This window comes from Rhinoraja longicauda, chromosome 24, assembly GCF_053455715.1.
Source record: "Rhinoraja longicauda isolate Sanriku21f chromosome 24, sRhiLon1.1, whole genome shotgun sequence".
In the NCBI taxonomy this organism is placed as follows: domain Eukaryota; kingdom Metazoa; phylum Chordata; class Chondrichthyes; order Rajiformes; family Arhynchobatidae; genus Rhinoraja; species Rhinoraja longicauda.
Genome location: NC_135976.1, coordinates 33,251,377 through 33,278,096, shown reverse-complemented (window position 1 = coordinate 33,278,096; position 26,720 = coordinate 33,251,377). Strand labels below are relative to the sequence as shown.

At 49.4% G+C, this 26,720-nt stretch overlaps 1 protein-coding gene across 3 annotated transcripts in view; it reads left to right on the top strand.

Moving 5' to 3' along the window:
* Positions 1-22,213, top strand: part of LOC144605342 (N-fatty-acyl-amino acid synthase/hydrolase PM20D1-like) — a 58,323-nt gene extending 36,110 nt beyond the window's left edge. For 2 of the 3 annotated variants that reach the window (XM_078420477.1, XM_078420476.1), the window contains 6 exons: positions 3,035-3,096; positions 4,333-4,411; positions 12,586-12,657; positions 14,723-14,888; positions 18,284-18,383; positions 20,538-22,213. In XM_078420477.1, coding sequence (XP_078276603.1) covers positions 3,035-3,096; positions 4,333-4,411; positions 12,586-12,657; positions 14,723-14,888; positions 18,284-18,383; positions 20,538-20,628 — 570 coding nt within the window. In that variant the 3' untranslated portion in view covers positions 20,629-22,213. The remainder of the gene's footprint in view (positions 1-3,034; positions 3,097-4,332; positions 4,412-12,585; positions 12,658-14,722; positions 14,889-18,283; positions 18,384-20,537) is intronic. The other variant, XM_078420478.1, reaches the window with a different exon arrangement.
* Positions 22,214-26,720: the final 4,507 nt, after the last annotated feature.

Genomic DNA, 26,720 nt, shown 5'->3' with positions numbered 1-26,720 from the left:
AACAGGCCCTTCGGCCCACCGAGTCTGCACTGACCAACCATCACCCCTACACTAGTTCTATGCAATATCCCTGTTTTGCACCCACTTTCTACACACTAGTGTCAATTTACAGAAGCCAATGAATGGATCTACATGGATAGGTGATGTTTCGAGTCGAGAATTTACTTTAGACTTCAGAGATACAGTGTGGAAGCAGGCCCTTCAGCCCACTGTGTTCACGCCCACCAGCGATCACCCCGTACACGAGCACTATCCTGCACACCAGGAACAATTTACAGAAGCCAATTAACCTACAATTATGCACGTCATTGGAATCCTGTCCTCACGTTCAGCAGAAGGGCTACAGTGCTTCAAGAAGCCAGTTTTTCATTGTTTCCTTTGCATCAGACACGGATGCATCACAGTTTGGTTTGGCAATGTCTCTGCCCAAGACCACAAGGAATTCCAGAGTTGTGGACCCAGCCCAGTCCATCACACAAACAAGTCACGTCACTGTTAATGCTTGTGTAGGAAAGAAACTGCAGATGCTGGTTACATTCGAAGGTAGACGCACAATGCTGGAGTAACTCAGCGGGTCATGCAGCGTCTCGGGAGAGAAAGAATGGGTGACGTTTCGGGCAGAGACCCTTCTTCAAGAAGGGTCTCGACCCGAAATGTCACCCATTCCTTCTCTCCCGAGATGATGCATGACCCGCTGAGTTACTCCAGCATTATGTGTCTACCTTACTGTTAATGGCATGGTACGGCAGCACAGTGGCCCAGCGGTAGAATTGCTGCTTTACGGGTACTGTCTGTGCGGAGTTAGCACGTTCTCCCTGTGATTGTGTGGGTTTTCTCTGGGTGCTCCGGTTTCCTCCCACGTTCCTCCCACGTTCCCAAAGACGTGCCAGTTTGCAGGTCAATTAACTTCTGTTAAATTGTAAATTCTCCCTAGTGTGTAGGATAGTGCCAGTTTATGGTGCAGGAAAAGTGTAGGAAACACTTTTTCACCCAGAGAGTTGTGAATCTGTGGAATTCTCTGCCACTGGATGTTTTCAAGAGAGAGTTAGATTTAGCTCTTAGGGCTAACGGAATCAAGGGATTTGGGGAAAAAGCAGGAACGGGGTACTGATTTTGGATGATCAGCCGTGATCAGATTGAATGGCGGTGCTGGCTCGATGGGCCAAATGGCCTCCTCCTGCACCTGTTTTCGATGTTTCTATGTACGGGGTGATTCCTGGATAGCGCAGGCTCAGCAGGTCGAAGGGCCTCTTTCCGCGCTGTATCTCGAAATGTCTTCGCTCGGTGGGTGTTGTACCTGTGGGATTTGACTTTGGAGACTCAGAAGTTGCCAAATGGTGCTGATAAATGGGGACCTGTCAGTGTGCTGTATCAGAAAGGAGCCTATTGTACTCCTGCATGGGTTAATTTGATGGATATCAGGCAGAACAGGCTCTTCACTGTATCTCTGTACATAGGACAATAAAGAAACCATTGAATCACTGAGAGCAGTGAAAGCAAAGTCGAATGATATTGAAAAAATATATATGATAAATTACTAGATGCAAAAAACACCAAGAGATATAGAACAGAGAACATAGTTGAGCTGAAAGGCTGGAGTAACTCAGCGGGTCAGGCAGCACCTTTGGAGAAAACAGCCATGATCACATTGAATGGTGGTGCTGGCTCAAAGGGCCGAATGGCCCACTTCTGCACCTATTTTCTAAAAGCAATAGGTCAGGTTATAGGTATTCCTTTTCTCCAGAGATGCTGCCTGACCCACTGAGTTACTCCAGCCTTTTGAGTCTGCCTTTGGTTTCAACCAGCATCTCCAGTTCCTCCCGACACATAGTTGAGTTTAGTTCATTAGCACGTGTACCGAGGTACAGTGAAAAGCTTTTGTTTCACAAGTGCACAAGCTGTGGAAGTAGAAATTGTTTTCCTGCTGCATCTCTAGGCTAAACTAAGCCTTGTGTTGAGGCATTTAAACCCTGTGAATTAATTCTCATAAACTGTGAATTGTGAAAGGCCTGGATAGAGTAGATGTGGAGAGCATGTTTCCACTAGTGGGAGAGACTAGGATCAGAGGTCATAGATGCAGAATAAAAGGATGTACTGTACTTTTAGAAAGGAGATGAGAAGGAATGTCTTCAGTCAGAAGGTGGTGAATCTGTGGAAGTCATCGCCACAGAAGCCTGTGGAGGCCAAGTCAATGGATATTTATAAGGTGCAGATTGAAAGATTCTTGATTGTCATATGTTGAAAGACTGGAGCGACTGGGCTTGTATACACTGGAATTTAGAAGGATGAGAGGGGATCTTATTGAAACATATAAGATTATTAAGGGATTGGACACGCAGGAAACATGTTCCAGATGTTGGGGGAGTCCAGAACCAGGGGCCACAGTTTAAGAATAAGGGGTAGGCCATTTAGAACGGAGATAAAGATTTTTTTTTTCACTCAGAGAGTTGTGAATCTGTGGAATTCTCTGCCTCAGAAGGCAGTGGAGGCCAATTCTCTGGATGCTTTCAAGAGGGAGTTAGAGAGAGAGAGAGAGAGAGAGAGAGAGAGAGAGAGAGAGAGAGAGAGAGAGAGAGAGAGAGAGAGAGAGAGAGAGAGAGAGAGAGAGAGAGAGAGAGAGAGAGAGAGAGAGAGAGAGAGAGAGAGAGAGAGAGAGAGAGAGAGAGAGAGAGAGAGAGAGAGAGAGAGAGTCAGGGGGTATGGGGAGAGGGCATAAACGGGGTACTGATTGAGAATGATCAGTCATGATCACATTGAATAGCAGTGCTGGCTCGAAGGGCCGAATGGCCTACTCCTTCACCAATTTTCTATTGTCTATTATGGGGAGAAGGCAGGAGAATGGGGTTGAGAGGGAGAGATAGTTCAGCCATGATTGAATGGTGGAGTAGACTTGATGGGTCGAATGGCCTAATTTTGTTCCTAGAAATGATGAACTGTTGGGACAAAGGAAGGTAGATGAGATGGGGAGTGTTTGGAGAATGTCTGTCACTTAAGAATCTCGGGAAACATGCTTTTTTTAATTATCTTTTCACAGCTTTCATTCCCTTTGAATGTCGTTATGGCTAACCTGTGGCTGTTTGGCCCATTGATCAGCAGGTAAGTAAATGAACTGAACCGACCTCTTAGTGAATCAATCTGTCACCGGTAAATCAGCCAAAGGTCCAGTAAAGCACAGGGGTTAACTTGGAACTGTGTTAGAGTCATGTAGTCACACCGCATGGAAAAAGGTCCTTCGGCCCAGCTTTCCCAATCCAATCCAGATGCCCCATCTACACTGTCCCACCTGCCCACGTTGGTCCATCTACATACCAAAACTCTCGTTTGTTTGTTTGTTTGATCCTGAACCACAGCCAACACCGTACACGATAGCGCAACGATTTTAGGCCCACCTTACTCACCGTCGTCCCTTTGGTGCTAATGGAAGTTTCATCGAAATCGGTGTTATATATTTAAAGTTATTCACATTGTAAAGTTTAAATCTATCTCCTAGGGAGGGGGGAGGGAGGGAAGGAGGAGGGAGGATAAGGGGGTTGAGGGGGATGGAGTGGGGGGGAGGGGGAGGGGGGAGGGGGAAGGGGGGTGGAGGGAGGGGGGGGATGGGGAGAGGGGGGGAAGAGAGGGTGCTGCACCAATGCAGGAGAGGTTTGGGCCCAACGGGTCCACTTGGTCTAGTATCCCTCTAAATCTTAGATTGACTCAAAAAGCTGGAGTAACTCAGTGGGACAGAATTTCTGTACAGAAGTGCCACAGTAGGATATCAGGTTTAGGTTTATTATCGTCACCTGTACCGAGGTACAGTGAAAAGCTTTGTTTTGCATGCTATCCAGTCAGATCAGATAATACTATACATAAATGGGATCAAGTCAAACTCCAGTACAATAGGTAGAGCAAAGGGGAAGATACAGAGTGCAGAATATAGTTCTCAGCGTTGTAGCGCATCAGTTCCACAGACAAAGTCCAATGTCCGCAATGGGGTAGAGGTGAATCGGACAGTACCCTAGCTTACGGAAGGGCCGTTCAGAAGCCTGATAGCAGAGGGGAAGAAGCTGTTCCTGAGTCTGGTGGTGCGCGCTTTCAAGCTTCTGTACCTTCTGCCGGGCGGGAGCGGGGGGAGAAGAGGGAATGACCGGGGTGGGACAAGTCTTTGCTGTGAAATGGTCATCACTGTTGTGCCGATGAACGAGTTTTCAGTTTTAGTTTACGCTTTTGTTGCATGCTGGCCGAGAGGATGGGGAAGGATAAAATGAATGGAATAATGATTTGTTCAACTGGTAGAACATTCACCAGAGAGCTGGCAGTGAGTGACAAGTCTTTGTTTGTATCTCCTCACAGGATGTTGGAGAAGAAACCATCGACCAATAGTCTTGTGAGGACAACCACGGCAGTGACGGAGTTCCACGCTGGGATTAAGGTAGGAAATTATTATAACGTTATTCAGGTCGATACTTGTTTCGTTTTTCGAGATACAGCACGGAAACAGGCCCTTCAGCCCAATGAGTCTGCACTGCCCAGCTATCGCACTAATTCTATCCCACACACCCTGGACAATCTACAGAAGGCAATTGGCCTACGTGCCTGCACATCTTTGAGGTGCGGGAGGAAAGTCCAGAGATCCCGGAGAAAAAAACCCCACGCAGGTCACAGGAGAACGTACAAACGCAGCACGCCTGGTCAGGATCGAACCCGGGTCTCCGGCGCTGTGAGGCATCAGCTCTACCGCCAAAGATTTCCGTATTTTCTCAGTAATTTTTAATCTTTGATTTTGCTGGAGATCTTTGTATCTTCTGCAGCCAGATTGCGAATGGAAGTAGGGACAATCCAGCGATTTGATCGTAAGTCAGTGAGCGAAGTGGGCGGAACCAGTGGGCGGCCATGGTGGCGCGGCAGTAGTGTTCCGGGAGCTCCGGGCGCCCGACCTCACGAGCGCGGTGGGCCAAACCCCGGTTCCCTCCCCTGTTGGCCTTGTTCATACGTGATAGGAGAGAGAATTAGGCCATTCGGCCCATCAAGTCTACTCGGCCATTCAATCGTGGCTGATCTATCTCTCCCTCCTGACCCCATTTTCCGGCCTGGCCAAGCTGGCCATCCGCGAGTCATGGCGCCCGGGCCAGCCGCCCGCCCCTTTTCCGGGGTTACGTGTGCGCCCGGGTGGCACTACGCGCTTTTCACGGGTACCCTGGGGATTTCCGGGGCCGTTGGACACCGCGTGGGGTTGAATGCACCCTGGACAAGGACTGTAACATAGTTGTATAGTAAGAAGATAACTGCAGATGCTGGGACAAATCGAAGGTATTTATTCACAAAATGCTGGAGTAACTCAGCAGGTCAGGCAGCATCTCAGGAGAGAAGGAATGGGCGACGTTTCGGGTCGAGACCCTTCTTCAGACTGAAGGGCCTCGACCCGAAACGTCGCCCATTCCTTCTCTCCTGAGATGCTGCCTGACCTGCTGAGTTACTCCAGCATTTTGTGAATAAATAGTTGTATAGTAGTTCATTTAGTGTATTTGTTTGTCGTGTATTATGGTGGTGGGGTCTGTTTTTGTTTTATTGTATCGTAAATATCATTTTAAAAAAATAATTGAATACATTTTTTGATTTTAAAAAATCCCATTTTCCTGACTTCTCCCCGTAACCACTGACTCCTGTACTCAGCAAGAATTTGATAATCTCTGGCTTAAAAGCATCCATTGACTTGGCCTGATCCACAGATTAACCACCCTCTGACTAAAGAAGTTCCTCCTCACCTCCTTTCTGAAATTCTGAAAAAATTCTGACAAAGAGTACTCTGTGAAGTTTCACTCCCACCCACACTGAACAAGCAAACACTCTCTCTCCACATTAATTCTGTTGCGATTCATTTTACATCAGCAGCATGTTCACTGGACTCTCTTGGACTCGTGCCGACACCAATCCATCCAACAAACAATCATAAAGTTTCGGATATGAACGGATTCCATTCAGAGTAACGTAGTCAAACAAAAAAGATGTTTACTTAATTTATAGAGTTAGAGTGTGGACTTTGAGCCAACGAGTCCACACCCACCAGCGATCACCCCGTACACTAGCACTATCCTACACACGAGGGACAATTTTACCAAAGCCAATCGACCTACAATCCTGCACAGGAAGGGACTGCAGGTGCTGGTTTATACCGAAGATAGACACAAAATGTGGCTGGCATTTATTTCGAGAGGGCTTATATACAAAAACAGGGATGTAATGCTGAGGCTGTATAAGGTGCTGGTCAGTTCGCATTTGGAATATTATGAGCAATCTTCGACACCACATCTGAGGAAGGATGTGCTGGCTCGGGATATCATAATAATCCAATTATATTCAATCCTGTAAATAGGGCTGGATCTCCAAATAACATGCCAATGTTAATCCAATGTGCGTGTTTTGATGGCATTTGGAATTTCAAGAATCCAAACTTGAAGGGCTTGTGTTGGCACTGATGTTCGAGCTCAATTTCTACGTTAAAGGGGCAAGAATGTTAAAAGGCAAGAAGTTTAGTTTAGGGATGCTTGATACAGAGCGAAAACTGGCCCTTCGGCCCATTGAGTCAGCGCTGACCAGCGATCCCCGCACACTCACACTATCCTACACACACTAGGGATAATTTACAATTGTTTGCCGAAGCCACTTAGCATACAAACCTGTACGTCTTTGGAGTGTGGGAGGAAACCGTAGCACCCGGAGAAAACCCACGCAGATCACAGGGAGAACGTACAAACTCTGTGCAGACGGCACCCGTGGTCAGGATCGAACCCGGGTCTCTGGCGCTGTGAGGAATCAACTTTACCGCTGCGCCACCGTGCCGCCCCGAAGTACTTCAGACATTAGGCGTGGCAGCACTGTGGCGCAGCGGTAGTGTTGCTGGAGGAAGAGAGAGAAAGGGGGGGAGAGAAAGAGGGGCAGTGAGGGAGAGGGGGGAGGGGGAGAGAGGGAGAGATGGGGGAGGGGAGGGGGGGAGGGAGGGGGGGAGAGAGAGAGAGAGAGAGAGAGAGAGAGAGAGAGAGAGAGAGAGAGAGAGAGAGAGAGAGAGAGAGAGAGAGAGAGAGAGAGAGAGAGAGAGAGAGTATTGGTATTTGTTTATTGTTGTCACATGCAGCAAGATACAATGAAAGACTGCTGGCGTACTATATAGTCACACCATGCAACACGAGTTCAACTGAGTCACAAGGCCAACAAGTTGTGCAAAGAGAAACCACTGGAGCACAGAATGTGGTGTTACAGCGTTGCAGTGTTAAACTTACAGAGAAAGTGCAGATAAATAAAAACACAATGGCCGCAGTGAGCTAGGTTGGAAGATCGGGGATTACACCCTTAGCATTTGAGAGAACCGCTCAGTGGACTGATAACAGAGGGGAAGAAGCTGTTCCTGAATCTGGTGGTCTGTGCTTTCACATATTTTGTATTCTCTCCCTCGCTGAGAGGGGAGAAGAGAGAATGGAGGAGAGAGGGGGAGGGAGCCAACAGTGAAAGAATAGTGGGCGACAGCTGTGGGCAGCGCATTACAGCGCTTGCAGCGCCAGAGACCCGGGTTCAATCCCGACTACGGGCGCTGTCTGTTACGAAGTTTGTACGTTCTCCCCATGACCTGCGCGGGTTTTCTCCGAGAACTTCAGTTTCCTCCCGCACTCCAAAGACGTGCAGGTTTGCAGGTTAATTGGCTTGGGTTTGTATACTTGGTAAAATTGTAAATTGTCCCTAGTGTGTGTAGGATAGTGTTAATGTGTGGGGATCACTGGTTGGCGCGGTCTCGGTGGGCCGAAGGGCCTGTTTCCGCACTGTATTTCTAAACTAAACTAAACATGGAGAGACGGGAAAAGGTCAATAGACAATAGGTGCAGGAGTAGGCCATTCGGCCCTTCGAGCCAGCACCGCATTTCAATGTGATCATGGCTGATCATTCTCAATCAGTACCCCATTCCTGCCTTCTCCCCATACCCCTTGACTCCGCTATCCTTAAGAGCTCTATCTAGCTCTCTCTTGACTGCATTCAGAGAATTGGCCTCCACTGCCTTCTGAGGCAGAGAATTCCACAGATTCACAACTCTCTGACTGAAAAAGTTTTTCCTCATCTCAGTTCTAAATGGCCTACCCCTTATTCTTAAACTTTGGCCCCTTGTTCTGGACTCCCCCAACATTGGGAACATGTTTCCTGCCTCTAAGGTGTCCAACCCCTTAATAATCTTATACGTTTCTATAAGATCCCCTCTCATCCTTCTAAATTCAAGTGTATACAAGCCTAGTCGCTCCAGTCTTTCAACATATGACAGTCCCGCCATTCCGGGAATTAACTTAGTAAACCTACGCTGCACGCCCTCACTAGCAAGAATATCCTTCCACAACATTGGAGACCAAAACTGCACACAGTACTCCAGGTGCGGTCTCACTAGGGCCCTGTACAACTGCAGCAGGACCTCTTTGCTCCTATACTCAACTCCCCTTGTTATGAAGGCCAACATTCCATTGGCTTTCTTCACTGCCTAGCTTGGGCAGCATTAGCAGAAGCCCAGAATTCATTTCAATGTTATTATTCTGCTCTTGTATCGAGCTCCAGCTGCTCTGTGATGCTGGCAGTGAGAAGGTTAGAGTTTGCATTGCCATAGGCTGTATGCAGAATGTTGTAAGCATGCAAAAACCCTGCAAAAACTAGCCTCTGCAAGGCAAACTAGCATCTGCACACTAAGACTGGGCCCCATGACCAACTAGGGTTGCCAACTTCCTCACTCCCAAATAGGGGACAAGGTGACGTCACCGCCCCACGTCCCACATGACCTCACCCAGCCGGCGGCCACATGCTCCCGCTTCACCAATGGCGGCCCAAAATACGGGATGTCCCGGCTAATACGGGACAGTTGGCAACCCTATGTCCACCCCATGCTTCCCCACTCCTGCAAGCTCAGTTACACTCACATCAAATCTAAATCCTAACGAACTGATGCGCTACAATGCTGAGAACGATATTCTGCACTCTGTATCTTCCTATTTGCTCTACCGATTGCCCGTGAGATTGACTTAATTGATGGAAACAAGTTAGGCAGGTACATGGATAGGACGTCTCGACCCGAAACGTCACCCATTCCTTCCCTCCAGAGATGCTGCCTGCCCCGCTGTGTTACTCCAGCTTTTTCTGTCTATCTTTAGTTTAAACCAGCATCTGCAGTTCCTTCTTACACATGGATAGGACAGGTTTGGTGGGATGCAGGCAGGTGGGACTACTGTAGGCGGGACATGTTGGGCGGTGTAGGCAAGTTGGGTGGAAGGGCCTGTTTCCAAACTGTATCACTCTATGACTCTCATTATGTACAGTATTATCTCATCTGTTTGGATAGCATGCAAAACAAACCTTCACATGTAACAATAATTCGCCTAAATCTAATTAACCAAATAAAGACAGTGTGGGGTTCGGTGGCGCAGCGGGTGGAGCTGCTGCCTCACCGCGCCAGAGACCCGGGTTCAATCCTGACTATGGGTGCTGTCTGTACAGAGTTTGCATGTTCTCCCCTTGACCAAGTGGGTTTCCTCCGGGTGCTCTGGTTTCCACCCATATGCCAAAGATGTGCAGGTTTGTAGGTTAATTGGCTTCTGTAAATCGCCCCTAGTGTGTAGGATAGAACTAGTAATCAAAACTAGCTGATTGGTGTGGACTCGGTTCCACACTGTATCTCAAAACTGAACTAAACTAAACTATACTGAACCCAAATTGCTGGAGTAACTCAGCAGGTCAGGCTGCATCTCTGGAGAACAGAGATAGGTGGCGTTTTAGGAAGAAGGGTCCCAACCTGAAACCAGAGATGCTGCCTGACTCGCTGGGTTACTCCAGCATTTGGTGTCTTTTTTTAACCAGCAGCTGCAGTTCCTTTTTCCTCCAAACCTAAACCTATAGGGAGGGGGAGGTTGTGAGTAAGAGAGATCTCTCTATCTTGGTTGTGTGATTCAGACCAGTCTCCTACACAAGCTATTTGAAGATTATAATGACCGTCACGACCCCGTACCTCCACCAGCTGGAGGCTAGTGGTACTGCAGCTACCTTCACTAGTTAGATTTATTATTGCCATGTGTACCAAGGGTACAGTGGTTTGGATTTGTGCGTCGGTACAGCCCTTGTATTCCCTCCTTCACCATCCGTTCCCCACCCTAGTCGGCCTACTAGTTTCACTGTCGTCCTGCACAGTTTCATTGTTCGTAACCCTCTCGATATCACCTCTTCCACAGCCAACAATGGACAATTGTGGGCTCCACCTTTTCTTGATCATCCTTGCTGGCCTTGATTTGTTCTTTTCCTACCTTTTTCATTCTTTTGTTCTTTGTACCTTCTCACACCTCCAGCTTCCCTCTCCCCTGACTCTCAGTCTGAAGAAGGGTCTCAACCCCAAACCTTCACCAATTCCTTTGCTCCAGAGTTGCTGCCTGACCCACTGAGTTACTCCACAAAATGCTGGAGTAACTCAGCAGGTCAGGCAGCATCTCAGGAGAGAAGGAATGGGTGACGTTTCGGGTCGGGACCCTTCTTCAGACTGATGAAGAAGGGTCTCGACCCGAAACGTCACCCATTCCTTCTCTCCTGAGATGCTGCCTGACCTGCTGAGTTACTCCAGCATTCTGTGAAATAAATACCTTCGATTTGTACCAGCATCTGCAGTTATTTTCTTACACTGAGTTACTCTGGCATTTTGTGTCTATCTGCAGTGTTTTGCATGCTATCCAAACAGATAGGAGATACCATTTATAGATATAATGAAGTCAATCTCAAATGCAATAGGTGGAGCAAAGAGGAGGATAAGAATGCAGAATATAGTTTAATAGCTCTGCCCAAGACCGCAAGAAATTACAGACAGTTGTGGATGTAGCCAAGTCCGTTAGGACTCCATCTGCACTTCACAAAGCTTCAGACGTACAACAGGTCGAGCAAAGGGGAAGATACAGAGTGCAGAATAGAGTTCTCAGCATCGTAGCGCATCAGTTCCAAGGACAAAGTCTAATGTCCGCAATGGGGTAGAGGTGAATCGGACAGTACCCTAGCTTATGGAAGAGCCGTTCAGAAGCCTGATAGCAGGGCAGCACTGTGGCATAGTGAAAGAGCTACTGCCTTACAGCGCCAGAGACCCGGGTTCAATCCTGACTGCGGGCGCTGTCTGTACGGAGTTTACACGTTCTTCCCGTGACCTGCGTAAGTTTTCTCCGAGATCTTCGGTTTCCTCCCACACTCCAAAGCCGTGCAGGTTTGTAAGTTAATTGGCTTAGTATAAATGTAAAATTGTTCCTCGTATAGTGTTAGTGTGCGGGGATCGCTGGTCAGTGCGGACTCGGTGGGCCGAAGGGCCTGTTTCCATGCTGTGTATCTCTAAACTAAACTAAACAGAGGGGAAGAAGCTGTTCCTGAATCTGGTGGCGCGGGCTTTCAAGCTTCTGTGCTTTCTGCCCAACGGAGCAGGGAGACGAAAGGATGACCGAGGTGGGACAGGTCTATGATTGAATGTAGATGGCGTCAATGGTGGGGAGCCTGGTCCTGCAGCTCACTGCTTTGCCCTGCCCTGCCCTGCTCCTGCCTTGCCCGGCCTGGCCCTGCCCTGCCCGGCCTGGCCTGGCCCTGCCCTGCCCTGTCCTGTCCTGCTCTGCCCTGCCCTGCCCTGCCCTGCCCTGCCCTGCCCTGCCCTGCCCTGCCCTGCCCTGCCTTGCCCTGTCCTGTCCTGTCCTGCCCTGTCCTGCCCTGCCCTGCCCTGCCCTGCCCTGCCCTGCCTTGCCCTGTCCTGCCCTGCCCTGCCCTGCCCTGTCCTGCCTTGCCCTGCCCTGTCCTGCCCTGCCCTGCCCTGTCTTGCCCTGCCTTGCCCTGCCCTGCCCGGCCTTTCCCTGCCCTGCCCTGCCCTGCCCTGCCTTGCCCTGTCTTGCCCTGCCCTGCCGTTCCCTGTCCTGCCCTGCCCTGCCCTGCCCTGCCTTGCCTTGCCCTGCCCTGTCCTGCCCTGCCCTGCCCTGCCCTGCCCTGCCCTACCCTTCCCTGTCCTGCCCTGCCCTGCCCTGCCCTGCCCTGCCCTGCCCTGCCCTGCCCTTCCCTGTCCTGTCCTGCCCTGCCCTGCCCTGCCCTGCCCTGCCCTGCCCTGCCCTGCCCTGTCTTGCCCTGCCTTGCCCTGCCTTGCTCTGCCTTGCCCTGCCCTGCCCGGCCTTTCCCGGCCTGGCCCTGCCCTGCCCTGCCCTGCCCTGCCCTGCCCTGCCCTGTCCTGCCCTGCCCTGCCCTGCCCTGCCCTGCCCTGCCCTGCCCTGCCCTGCCCTGCCCTGCCCTGCCCTGCCCTGCCCTGCCCCTGCCCCTGCCCCTGCCCCTGCCCCTGCCCCTTCCCTGCCCTGCCCCGGCCCTGCCCTGCCCTGCCCTGCCCTGCCTTGCCCTGTCCTGCCCTGCCCCTTCCCTGCCCTGCCCTGCCTTGCCCTGTCCTGCCCTGCCCCTTCCCTGCCCTGCCCTGCCCAGCCCTGCCCTGTCCTGTCCCTGCCCTGCCCTGCCCTGCCTTGCCTGATGCAGATGTGAAGCTGATGAGGGAACGTGTTGAATTGTTTTCAATATTTTCTTTTTTTTGTTTTTCCATTCAGGCAAACGTGATTGCCTCCTCTGCAGAAGCGACTGTGAATTTCCGCCTCCACCCGGCTCACAGGCTAGAAGAGGTAATCCAAGCAACAATTTTGCCAACTCCAAATGCTGTCAGATGGAGCGAGGCAATTAATATTCTACTCTCCGACTCCAATGCTTTGTGCACTCGAGTTTCATTTGTCCTTTGTACTATTTCAGAGGGCGGTGAATCCGTGGAATCCATTGCCACAGACGGCTGTGGAGGCCAAGTCAGTGGGTATTTTTAAGGCAGAGATAGATAGATTCTTGATTAGTGCGGGTGTCAGGGGTTATGGGGAGAAGGCAGGAGAATGGGGCTAGGAGGGAGAGATAGATCAGCCATGATTGAATGGCGGAGTAGACTTGATGGGCCGAATGGCCTGATCCTGCTCCTGTCACTTATGAACTTTTGAACTCAAGAGTCCCTGCCTCAACTATCTCCTCTAGTTTTCCTCTCCCTGATTCCCAGTCTGAAGAAGGGTTTGGACCCGAATCATCACCCATTCCTTCTCTCCAGAGATGCTGCCTGACCTGTTGAGTCACTCCAGCATTTTGTGTCTACCTCTCATCTTTCGTCTTGAGCATGAAAATCTAGGTGAGGCAGAGAGGACGTTCCTTCCTTCTGATGCACAGACCCTAAGGCCATCATGTCTAAAGTCAGCCTCCAAGACACAGCCAGTTAGGGTTGCCAACTTCCTCACTCCCGAATACGGGACAAGGTGACGTCACCGCCCCACGCCCCATGTGGGGTTGAATGCACCCTGGACAAGGACTGTAACATAGTTGTATAGTAAGAAAATAACTGCAGATGCTGGTACAAATCGAAGGGATTTATTCACAAAATGCTGGAGTAACTCAGCAGGTCAGGCAGCATCTCGGGAGAGAAGGAATGGGCGACATTTCGGGTCGAGACCCTTCTTCAGACTGAAGGGCCTCGAACTGAAGGGCCTCGGCCTCGCCCATTCCTTCTCTCCTGAGATGCTGCCTGACCTGCTGAGTTACTCCAGCATTTTGTGAATAAGTAGTTGTATAGTAGATCATTTAGTGTATTTGTTTGTCATGTATTATGGTGGTGGGGTCTGTTTTGTTTTATTGTATCGTAAATATTATTTTTAATAATTGAATACATTTTTTGATTTAAAAAAATCCCATTTTCCTGCCTTCTCCCCGTAACCCCTGACTCCTGTACTCAGCAAGAATTTGATTATCTCTGGGTTAAAAGTATCCATTGACTTGGCCTAATCCACAGATTCCTTCCTTCTGATGCACTTTGTCACCACAGACCCTAAGGCCATTATGTCTAAAGTCAGCCTCCAAGACACAGCCAGTTAGGTTTGCCAACTTCCTCACTCCCGAATACAGGACAAGGTGACATCACCACCCAATGCCCCACATGACCTCACCCTGCCAGCGGCCATGTTTTCCCGCTCCACCAATGGCGGCCGCAGTACATGGATCGGATAGGCTTAGAGGGATATGAGCCAAACACGGGCAAGTGGGACTTCTATAGATGGGGGACGTTGGTCAGCATGGGCAAGGTTGGCCGAAGGTAGGGTTGCCAACTGTCCCTTATTAGCCAGGACATCCCGTACTTTGGGCTAAATTGGTTTGTCTTGTACGGGACTTCCCTTGTCCCGTATTAGGCCCGGGGGACACAGTAGGCCCGGATGCTGTAGGCCCGGATGCTGTAGGCCCGGGGGATGCAGTAGGCCCGGACGCTATGGGCCCGGACGCTGTAGACCCGGGGGACACTGTAGGCCCGGACAGTGTAGGTTCGGACAGTGTAGGTCCAGAGGCCCGGTCAGCGCCTAACGGAGATTGCTTGCAATCCGTCTCCTGGCCTGGGCGGCCGCCATTGGTGGAACGGGAGCACATGGCCCCTGGCTGGGTGAGGTCACGTGGGGCGCGGGGCTGTGACGTCACCTTGTCCCTTATTTGGGAGTGAGGAAGTTGGCACCCCTAGCTGAGGGGCCTGTTTCCATGCTGTATGACTGTATGACTATGACTCCATGAATCACGCCAGTCGGGAGGAATGTTTGAAGTACAGAAAACAGTGTGAGGGATTGTTGCCGATCAGTTGATCTTCTATCTGAATTGTGTTTCATTTAACTCTCCCTTCAGCTTCTCCAGCAAGTCCAGCACATTATTTCTGATGAAAGGGTTAAGATTGAAGTTCTCCAGTCCAATCCTCCGATCCCGATGAGTTCCTATGCAGACGATGCATTTGGCTACCAAGTGATCAAAGGCACAATTGGCAACATATTTCCTGAGGTGGTCGTTGCTCCAGGTGAGAGCGGAAGAGCTAGGATAAAGAGTTTCCATTGCACTTTAGTTTAGGTTAGAGATACAGCGTGGAATCAGGCCCTTCAGCCCACTGAGTCCGCGCCAATCATCAACCGCCCGTTCAGAGACACAAATGCTGGAGTAACTCAGCGGGGCACACAGCATCTCTGGAGAGAAGAATGGGTGATGTTTTGGGTCGAGACCCTTCTTTATACTAGTTCTACTGGTCCACAGCTAACAACGGCCTGCTTCAATGGCTAACAATGGCTAGATAGAGCTCTTAAGGATAGCGGAGTCAGGGGGTATGGGGAGAAGGCAGGAACGGGGTACTGATTGGGAATGATCAGCCATGATCACATTGAATGGCGGTGCTGGCTCAAAGGGCCGAATGGCCTCCTCCTGCACCTATTGTCTATTGTCCTTTATCATCGTTAGTTTTTTGCATATCTTTCATTCGTTTGTTCTTTATCTCTCTAACCAGAGACCCGGGATCTAAATCACTGTCTATATCTCTCATTTCCCTTTCCCTTGACTCTGAAGAAGTCTGAAGAAGGGTCTCGACCCGAAACATCACCTGTTCCTTTTCTCCAGAGACGCTGCCAGTCCCGCTGAGTTACTCCAGCATTTTGTGTCCAGCGTCTTTAGTCCCAGCAACACACTTGTGAATGAATCATTTCTGCACTCTTTCCAGCTGAATGACATTGCACAGCTGTAACATGCCATCCCAACTCTTTTAAGCCAGAACATAAATGTTATCTAAGAAAATAACTGCAGATGCTGGTACAGCATGAACGTCGACTGATCTTTCTGTCATGGGCCTCCTCCAGTGCCATAGTGAGGCCCACCGGAAATTGGACGAACAGCACCTCATATTTCGCCTGGGCAGTTTGCAGCCCGGTGGTATGAACGTCGACTTCTCCAACTTTAGATAGCTCCTCTGTCCCTCCCTTCCCCTCCTCCTTCCCAGATCTCCCTGTCTCCACCTATATCCTTTCTTTGTCCCGCCCCCCTGACATCAGTCTGAAGAAGGGTCTCGACCCGAAACGTCACCCATTCCTTCTCTCCCGAGATGCTGCCTGACCTGCTGAGTTACTCCATCATTTTGTGAATAAATAAATGTTATCTCAATGGTGGAAGGGGTGATAGAGATATTCAGATGAGAATTCCCTTGTGCTTGTGCCATTCTTGGGAGCTTTCACTTCTCACGATGCGTTTCAGATGCGACAGATCCTTGTACACATCCTGTACATATTTTGTACACATCCCGGTTCTTTCTACACATATTGTTTCACCAGCACCTGCAGTTATTTTCCGACACATTGTTTAAATGCTCTTTACACAGAGGGTGGTAGGTATATGGAACAAATTGCCAGAGGGGGTAGTTGAGCCAGATACTATCACAGTTTAAAAGACCTTAAAACCGTGGACAGGTACAAACGTAGGCAGGTGGGACTAGTGTCGATGGAATACAATTGTCAGCAAGGGCAAGTTGGGCCGAAGGGCCTGTTTCCATGCCCTATGACTTTGTGACCCTGTCCACAGTCTCTTGTGAACTCGAACCTAGTTTCTTTACTTGTTAAATATTTTCTTATTTGTCTTTTGTCTTGCATCGAGAGATATCTTCGGATATTATTTAACATTGTTGACTGTGTCATTATGAATTTGTCCTCCTTGTTTAAACCACTGAGGTATTTTACTCTCATTAAATGGCATCTGTCACTTCATCGCCCACTCTACAAACATAATTGTTTAACCACAAAGCTTTAGGTCGCTTTACCTTCGAGATACAGCACGGAAACAGACCCATTGGCCCATCCAGTCCACGCCAACCAGTAGATCCCCGCACACCAACACGATCCTACACACACTAGGGACAATTTACAATTTTTACCGAAGCCAATTAACCTGCGAACCTGTACGTCTTTGGAGTGTGGGAGGAAACCGGAGCATCTGGAGTAAACCAACCGAGTCCACGGGAGAACAAACAAACTCCAGAAAGACAGCACCCGTAGTCAGGATTGAACCCGGGTCTCTGGCGCTGTGAGGCAGCAACTCTACCGCTGTATCACTGTGGGACCCATAGTTGTTTATTGTGTCATATTTACCACAGCTCTTTATTTTCCACTGGTAGACTCTCTCCATCCACAGTATGCTGCCAGATTTCCATGTAACATTCCTAAATTCTTCCAAAAAACCCCCACTAAGTGCTGGAGTAACTCAGTGGGTCGGGCAGCATCTCTGGAGAACATGGCTAGGCGACATTTTGGGTCGGGACCCCTCTTCGGACCCAAAACTCCGCCGTCATTTTATGTTATCCCACATTATCCCATCCACTCCTTACACACTAGAGGCAATTTACAGAGGGCCAATTAACTTACAAACCCGCATGTCTTTAGGATGTGTCTAGGGGGGGAAACCGGAGCACCCGGAGAAAACCCACGCAGGTCACAGGGAGAATGTACAAACTCCGTACAGAAAGCACCCGTAATCAGGATCAGACCCATGTCTCTGGTGCTGCGAGACAGCAACTCTACCAGCTGTGCCACCGCGCCAAACATTGACACGAAATGCTGGAGATATTCAGCGGATCAGGCAGCATCTCTAGAGAAAATGGATAGGTGACCATTTGGTCGGGACCAGTTTCAGTCTAGTTTATTGTCACGTGTACCAAGGCATAATAAAAAGCTTTTGTAGTGTGCTAACCAGTTATCAGAAACAATATGTGCAGGATGGAACTGCAGATGCTGGGTTAAATCGAAGGTAGACACAAAAAGCTGGAGTAACTCAGCGGGACAGGCAGCATCTCCGGAGAGAAGGAATGGGTGACGTTTCGGGTCAAGACCCTTCTTCGGACATTACATGATTACAATCAACCACGTGGTTACAATCATGATTACAATCGGACCAGACTGTATCACTGTGCTTCCTGCTTCTCAAATAAAAACAGTGAAATTTATCAAACATTACACATGTCAACAACCAGCTTCAAACTTACTGCCCTCCACAAGATAACATTTGTAGGAAAGAAAACTGCAGATGCTGGTTGAAATCGAAGGTAGACACAAAATGCTGCAGTAACTCAGCGGGTCAGGCAGCATCTCTGGAGAGAAGGAATGGGTGACGCTTCGGGTCAAGACCCTTCTTCAGATTGAACAAGATAACATTTGGTGGACATGGAGCATGGAACAAATTGAAGATCAATAAAAAAAAGTGTATTTCTATCAAAATGCAAAATAATACGCTGATACTGGAAATCTAAAACAAGAACAGAAAATGTTTCAACAGCTCAACAGCGCAGCCATCTGTGGTTCAAGTCCAATACCCTAAAGTCTGCAGAAAGTATTTTGTGTTGCCATCCATGGTAAATATTGACTTCCCTCCCCTCTGATTTGCATCCAGGTCTCTGTACAGCCAGCACGGACACCAAACATTACCAGAACATCACCACAGAACTCTACCGATTCACCCCGGTCATTTTGAAGGAAGAGGACATTTCTCGGTAAGAGGTTTTGTTTAGTTTAGTTTAGTTTAAAGATACAGCGCGGAAACAGGCCCCTTTGGCCCACCGAGTCCGCGCCGACCAGTGATCCCCGCACACTAACACTAACCTGCACACACCAGGGACAATTTACAATTTTACCAAAGCTAATTAACCTACAAACCCGCACGTCTTTGGAGTGTGGGAGGAAACCGGAGATCCCAGAGAAAACCCACGCAGATCAGGCGGAGAACGTACAAACTCCGTACAGACAGCACCCTTAGTCAGGATCGAACCCTGGTCTCTGGCGCTGTGAGGCAGCAACTCTACCGCTGCGCCACCGTGCCACCCTGTGAATTATGTGAAACTATAATTGCTACTAGCACAAGTGTGCCCATTGGGCCTGTCCTCGTAGGGTTTCCATTGTAACCGGGAGGGGAGTGGGGGGGAGTGAAGGGGGAGGGAAGGAGGAGGGGAGAGGGAGGGGAGGGGGGAGGGGAGGGGGGAGGGAAGGGGGGAGGGGGAGGGAGGGGGTTAGGGGTGGAGGGGGAGGGAGGGGGAGGGGAGGGGGGAGTGGAGGGGGAGGGGAGGGGGGAGGGAGAGGGGAGGGAGTGGCGTAGGGGGGGAGGGGGAGGGAGGGGGGAGGGAGGGGGAGGGGGAAAGGGGGGAGGGAGGGGGACCTCCCCTTTTTCCAGTACCCCTCTTTCCCCGTTGGGCCCGTCCTCGTAGGGTTTCCATTGTAACCGGGAGGAGGGGAGGGAGGGAAGGGGGAGGGAGGGAGGAGGGAGGTGTGGAGGGAGGAGGGGAGGGGGAGGGAGGGGGGGAGGGGGGAGGGAGAGGGGAGGGAGGGGGTAGGGGGGAGGGAGGGGGGAGGGGAGGGGGGAAGGGGGGAGGGAGGGGGACCTCCCCTTTTCCCAGTACCCCTCTTTCCCCGTTGGGCCCGTCCTCGTAGGGTTTCCATTGTAACCGGGAGGGGAGTGGGGGGGAGGGAAGGAGGAGGGAGGTGTGGAGGGGGGAGGGGAGGGGGGGAGGGGAGGGGGGAAGGGGGGGAGGGGGGAAGGGAGGGGGGAGGGAGAGGGGAGGGAGGGGGGTAGAGGGGGAGGGGGAGGGAGGGGAAGGGGGGAGGGAGGGGGACCTCCCCTTTTCCCAGTACCCCTCTTTCCCCGTTGGGCCCGTCCTCGTAGGGTTTCCATTGTAACTGGAAGGCGGAGAGGGAGGGGGGAGGGAGGGAGGTGTGGAGGAAGGAGGGGAGGGGGAGGGAGGGGGGGAGGGGAGGGTCGAAGTGGGGGAGGGGAGGGGGAAGGGGGGGAGGTGGAGGGAGGGGGGAGGGAGGGGGGAGGGAGTTGGGGAGGAGGGGGGGAGGGAGTGGGGATGGAGGTGGGAAGGAGGGGGGAGGAAGGGGTTGAGGGGGGAAGGGGGACCTCCCCTTTTCCCAGTACCCCTCTTTCCCCACCACCAAGCCCCCTCCGCAACGACCCCTGTTGTCCCTCTCCTAGTCCCCATTCTCAGACCCCCCCATTCTCTCTCTCCCCCAGACACACTCTAAGTGCTTTTTTCGAAACACTTGCCCCGGTGGCCCACGAGCATAGTGGCCCCATGCTGATCTGTGTATGTTAAGTGACTTGCAATAACAAAAAACACTACTTTAAAACAATTAGTGCTTTTTTTGCAACATTCGAGGTTACTAAGTGCTTCTCACGGCGATCTGTAAGTGCTCTTCGCAACAATGTAGCACCCATCTCACACAAGCTGAAGACCTTGGAAAAAAAAGGTTAGAAATAAAAAAATGTAAATTTAAATCCTCTGTAAAGAGTAGACACCCAATAGCAGGGGGGGCCAGCTCGAGCTCATCTCACAGGGGCATTGTGACAATGAAGATTAATCCGCACCGCAGCGCCCCCCTTCTGTAAAACCTTTGATAAATCAGGGGGCGCAGCGCTTTAAAACCTCTGTAACTTAAAAAACATACAAACAAATTAAATGAAAATATCGCGGCCGGTCAGCCGGGAGGTTGGTGATCAAGGCGGTGCAAAAACCGTGGTGCGACGGTTTACCGTTTTGCCGAAATCACTGATATATAAACAAACCCAACATACAAACATATTCACAAGATCTGAGTTTTAGATAGATGAAATTGATACATTTTTTAAATCGCATTTTATTCCTCTCTTTCAGGATACATGGTGTGAATGAAAGAATATCTGCGAGGAGCTATGAAGAAGTTGTTCAATTTTACTTCCGTTTGATACAGAACTCTGACTCTTAGTCCCTGAGGTTTGCGGAGAAGGGATCAACAGGTGATCACGGAACTATGCAATCTTGAGATTTTCCACCGCATGGCACAGCGGAAATGGAGTTAGAAGTTCTCGCAAAGCTCGCTAGTAGATAATTCTCCCCACAAGGGTTCTTCGAAAACTGGATCTGACAGGGACATGGGTGAAGAGGCAACTTGTGGCCAGTTAAATGGCAAATGGAACCAACCTCTGCCAGTCAATGCAGTGTCCACATCAAATAATGGACCAGATCACCTTGTTCATCTTTAACAAATGGAACCAACCTCTGCCAGTCAATGCAGTGTCCACATCAAATAATGGACCAGATCACCTCGTTCATCTTTAACAAACAGATTCAGAAACGCTGCAGCTTTATTTAAGCAGATGAAAGGCTGAACACAAGTGGTGTAAACCTTGGGAATATTGAGAGGATCTGGTGACCTGGTGTAGAGAAAACAACCACACTGGTTTACAAAGACAGACACAACGTGCTGTAGTAACTCAGCGGGTCGGGCAGCATCTCTGGGGAACATGGATAGGTCATTAGAGTTTAGGGACACAATATGGAAGCAGGTCCTTCAGTCTACCGAGTCCAAGCCAACCTAAGTCCAAGTTCTACGTTACCCCACCTACTCATCCACTCCCTACACATTCAGGGCTATTTACGGAGGGCAATTATCCTGCAAGCCTGCACGTCAACATTGGACTGTTGGAAGAAACCAGAGCAGCCTGAGGAAACCCACACAGTCACAGGGAGAACATGCAAACTCCACACTGACAGCACCCGAGATCAGGATCAACCCCACATGGTATTGAGACAGTGGACCAGCCACGATGGTATTGAATGGCAGAACAGGCTCGATGGGCTAAATGGTCTATTCCTGCTCTTACATTTGACACTTCCATGACAGGTGGTGACTTGGGAAGGGAAAGAGAGTTAACTCCCAATTAAAGATCATTGACCGTCCTAGACATTAGCCCCGATTCTTTCTCCATGGATGCTGTCTTACATTGCCTGGTACCAAATACTCATAATAAGGCTGCTCAGCCCATCAGGTCTATGCTAGCTCCCAGAAGAGCAATCCCCATTGGTCCCATTCTCCTCTCCAGACTCATGCCCACCAGCCTTTACCAGAACACTGACCGGATTAGAGGGTTTCTGCTCCAAGGAGCGATTGGAAGAACTTGGATTGTTTTCTCCCGAGCGTTGAAGGTTGAGGGGAGATTTGATAGAGGTATATAAAATGATGAGAGGCGTAGTTAGAGTAGACAGTCAGAACCTTTTTCCCCAGATGGGGGAATGTCTAACACTGGAGGGCATAAAGAAGGTGAGAGAAGGGACATTTAATGGAGATGTGTGAGGGAAGTCTTTTACACAGAAAGTGGTGGTAAAAACATAGAAAATGGGTGCAGGAGTAGGCCATTCGGCCCTTCGAGCCTGCACCGCCATTCAATATGATCATGGTTGATCATCCAGCTCAGTAACCTGTACCTGCCTTCTCTCCATACCCCCTGATCCCTTTAGCCACAAGGGCCACATCTAACTCCCTCTTAAATATAGCCAATGAACTGGCCTCAACTACCTTCTGTGGCAGAGAATTCCACAGACTCACCACTCTCTGTGTGAAGAAATGTTTTCTCATCTCGGTCCTAAAAGACTTCCCCCTTATCCTTAAGCTGTGACCCCTGGTTCTGGACTTCCCCAACATCGGGAACAATCTTCCCGCATCTAGCCTCTCCAACCCCTTAAGAATTTTATATGTTTCTATAAGATCCCCCCTCAGTCTTTTAAATTCCAGCGAGTATAAGCCTAGTCTATCCAGTCTTTCTTCATATGAAAGTCCTGCCATCCCAGGGATCAATCTGGTGAACCTTCTCTGTACTCCCTCTAAGGCTAGAATGCCTGGAAGGCATTGCCAGGGGTGGTGGTGCCGGTAGATACGATCGGTAGATTAGATCGTGGTGTTTCAGAGGTTTTTAGATAGACACATGGGAGTGTAAGGAATAAGTGAAAGGATATGAACCATTTACAGGCAGATGAGATCAAGTTCAGCACAAACATGATGGGCCGAAGTTCTTGTGCTACGTTCTAAAACTCCCCTTTGATTTCTTTTGCCATGAACTTACACTAGGGAATTTTTTCAGGCTCCAGTTTACCTGCCAGCATAACGCAGGAGGAAACCAAGAAGCTGATGAAGACAACACAGTCATTCACAACATGGGTCAGCTGAGTATTTCCAACATCTCAGGTGGCGCGGTGGTAGAGTTGCTACCTTGCAGCACCTGAGAACCAGGTTCAATTCTGACTGTGGGTGCTGTTTGTAGAGTTTGTACATTCTCCCTTTGACCTGCGTGGGCTTTCTCCAGATGCTTCAGTTTCCTCCCACATTCCAAAGACGTACAGGTTTGTAGGTTAATTGGCTTCTGTAAATTGCCCCGAGTGTGTGCAATAGAAATAGTGTATGGGTGATCACTGGTGGGCATGGACTCGGTGGCCCAATGGGACTGCTTCCGCGCTGTATCTCTAAAGTAGTGTAAAGCACCTGGAGTATTTTGCTTTTCATTCACCTGAACACATACTTTAGAGGGTTATAGTCTGTAACGATTAAGTTGCTGGACAGGGCAGCCTTACTTTTGGATCGTTAATTGAGTGGCATAAATTCTACTCAATAAAAGAAGCTTCAAATTTGAAATTTGAGTCTTTGAGTGAATCGAGAGTTTAAATATTTAGTCACACTCAGTGACAGAGACCGCAGAACGACTGGATTGGCATTAAAAACTCAACCGGCTCACCAGTGTCTTTCATGGAAAATAGAAACATAGAAAATAGGTGCAGAAGGAGGCCATTTGGCCCTTCGAGCCAGCGCCGAGATATAGAAATCGACCTTATCCATGGAGCTACCTTCGACCTTATCCTAAGTCCATATAACTCCAGAGTTGAGTGTAATATGTCTCCATAGTTTAAGGAGCAATAAAGGATGGACAATGGGCACCCGGCTATAAGAAAGAAGTAGTTAAGTTGTTAAGAGTGCAGAGAAGATTTACGAGGATGTTGCCAGGACTTGAGGGCCTGAGCTGTAGGCTAGGACTTTATTCCTTGGAGACCAGGGTGATTTTATAGAGTTGTGTATAAGATCATGAGGAGGATCATAAGATCGTGAGTTGTGTATAAGATCATAGGGTAAATGCACAGAGTCTTGCGTCCACATTAGGAGAATCAAGAATCAGTAGGTTTAAGGTGAGAGGGGAAAGATTTAATGGGAACCCGAGGAGCAACTTTTTCTACACAGAGGGTGGTGGGTATATGGAACGAGCTGCCAGAGGAGATAGTTGAGGCAAGTCCTATAACAACATTTAAAAGATTTTCGGAAAGGTACATGGACAGGAAAGGTTTAGAGGGATGTGGGCCAAACGTGGGCAGGTGGGACTAGTGTAGATGAAGCATCTTGGGCAGAAGGGCCTATTTCCATGCTATATTACTCTTTGATTCTAGGACTCTATTAAATGCTGGTTTAAGTTACCACAGGCAAGCCACCTGCTTATCATTCAATGCCATTTGGGTGATGTAGATTTTCTAGTTCAATATTTATCAAAGCATTTTTCTCTGTACTATTTATAATTGTATTTATTGACTGAAGTTGGTGTGTATATAAATATCATCCTTAAATTATATTGCCAGATTTGATGCTTTTTTGCCAAGGGAACCTTTTTGCTGCCAGTATATATAACACTATCCCTTAGCTCAGTATTAACTTTATTGACATAATAAAGACAAGTATTTATACGTGGTTGAGTTGAGTTATTTCTTTGAAATAAAATCTTTGAGGATCATGTCATTTAATGCCGTTGGTTTTGTTACAAAATGGGAGGTTCAGTTTAAGGTTTCATTCGGCAGGTTATTTAATGTAAACATTGAAAACCTCCCTGTTTGTTCGGCACGGTGGCGCAGCGGTAGAGTTGCTGCCTTACAGCGCCAGAGACCCGGGTTCGATCCTGACTACGGGCACTGTCTGTGCGGAGTTTGCACGTTTTCCGTGTGACCACGTGGGATTTCTCCGGGTGCTCCGGTTTCCTCCCACATTCCAAAGACGCGCTGGTTTGTAAGTTAATCGGTTTCGGTAAAATGTAAAATTGTCTCTACTATGTAGAATACTGCTGATGTAGGGGCTGGTCGGCTTGGACTCGGTGAGCTGAAGGATCTGTATCAGAGCTGTATCTCTACAGCTTTAAGGTAGTTTGTTGTGTGACACAGTGTCGCATCTGGTAGAGCTGCTGCCACCCAGCGCCAGTGGTCATGGGTTCATCTTGACCATCTGCTGCTGTCTGTGTGGAGTTTGCACGTTCTCCTTTTTTGATGCTTTGGTTTCCTACTTCCCTCCCCAGAACGTATTTAGTGGTGTAATCGGCTCAGTGGCACAGCTCCTAAAGCTGCTGCCTCATATCACCAGAGACTAGGGTTGCCAACTATTTCACTCCCAAATACGGGACAAGGTGACGTCACCGCCCCGCACCCCACGTGACCTCCCCCAGCCAGTGGCCACGTGCTCCCGCTCCACCAATGGCGGCCGCCCGGTCCGGGAGGCGGGATGCTATGCAACCTCCGATAGGCGAACACACTCGGCCCCGCTCCCCGAACACACTCCGTTAGCCTACATTGTCCCGCCCGACAGCGGCCCGCGGGCCTAATACGGGACAAGGGCGGTCCCGTACGGGACAAACCAATTTAGCCCAAAATACAGGATGTCCCGGCTAATATGGGACAGTTGGCGGTCCTACCAAAGACCCCGGTTCCATCCTGACCTCGGGTTCTCCCTGTAACCACGTGGGTTTCTCCCGTATGCTCCGGTTCCCTCCCACATCTCAAGGATGTGCACGTTGGTTGGCTAATCGGCCCTCTATACGTCGCCCCAAGTGTTTAGGGAGTGGATGAGAAAGTGGGATCATGTAGAACTAGTGGGAATGGGTGATCGAAGGTCGACCTGGACTCGGTGAGACAAAGAGCCTATTTCCATGCTGTATCTCTAAACTAAACTAAATTGTCCCGAATGTGCAGGTGAGTGGCAGAGTCCAGAGGAGTTAATGAGAATGGGGGAAGAATTAAAGCATGAGATGAGTGTAAATGGGAACTACACTCGTCCCCCTACACTCGTCCCCCTGCAGGACCTATACATCAGGAGGTGCAGATCCAGAGCAAGCAAGATCATGAGGGACCCCTGCCACCCCAGTAACGGACTGTTCCAGATGCTACGGTCAGGCAAACGCCTCCGCTGTCACGCTGTGAAAACGGAGAGGATGAGACGGAGCTTCTTCCCACAGGCCATCAGGACTGTCAACTTTGATAACCCCAGAGACTAAATTTTTGTCGACACTTTTTGTGCTATGTTTAGTAACTTATTAACTTTATTTATATGCTGTAACTGTAATTATTTTTGTGCACAACCCGCAGGCATTGCCACTTTCATTTCACTGCACATCGAGTATGTGTATGTGACAAATAAATTTGACTTGACTTGACTTGATTGTCAGCACAGACTCAATGGGCCGAATGGCCTGTGACCTTCAATCCTGCCTTGGACATACTTTTAACAGAGGAAGGCAATGAGGATTCACCAGACAGTGACAAGCTTTTTATGTTGCGTGCTATCCAGTCTGCGGAAAGACTAAGCATGATTACAATCAATCCTTCCACAGTGTACAGATGCAGGATAAAGGGAATACCATATAGTGCAAGATAAAGTCTAATTAAGATAGTCTGAGGGTCTCCAATGAGGTTGATGGGAGGTCAGGACTGTTCGCTAGTTGGTGGTGGGATGGTTCCGTTGCCTGATAACAGCCGGGAAGAAACTGTCCCTGAATCTGGAGGTGTGCGTTTTCACACTTCTGTACCTCCTGCCTGATGGGAGAGGGGAGAAGAGGGAGTGACCGGGGTGAGACTGGTCCTTGATTATGCTGGTGGTCTGGTAACTAGTGGAGTAACCGGTAGAACTGCTGAGTGGGTAAAGCTATAAAGTGCCCATTTGGAATGTGATGATCTGTACCTGAGTTGATGATAAATTACATGAGTAGGTGTAGGAGCTTGTAATAG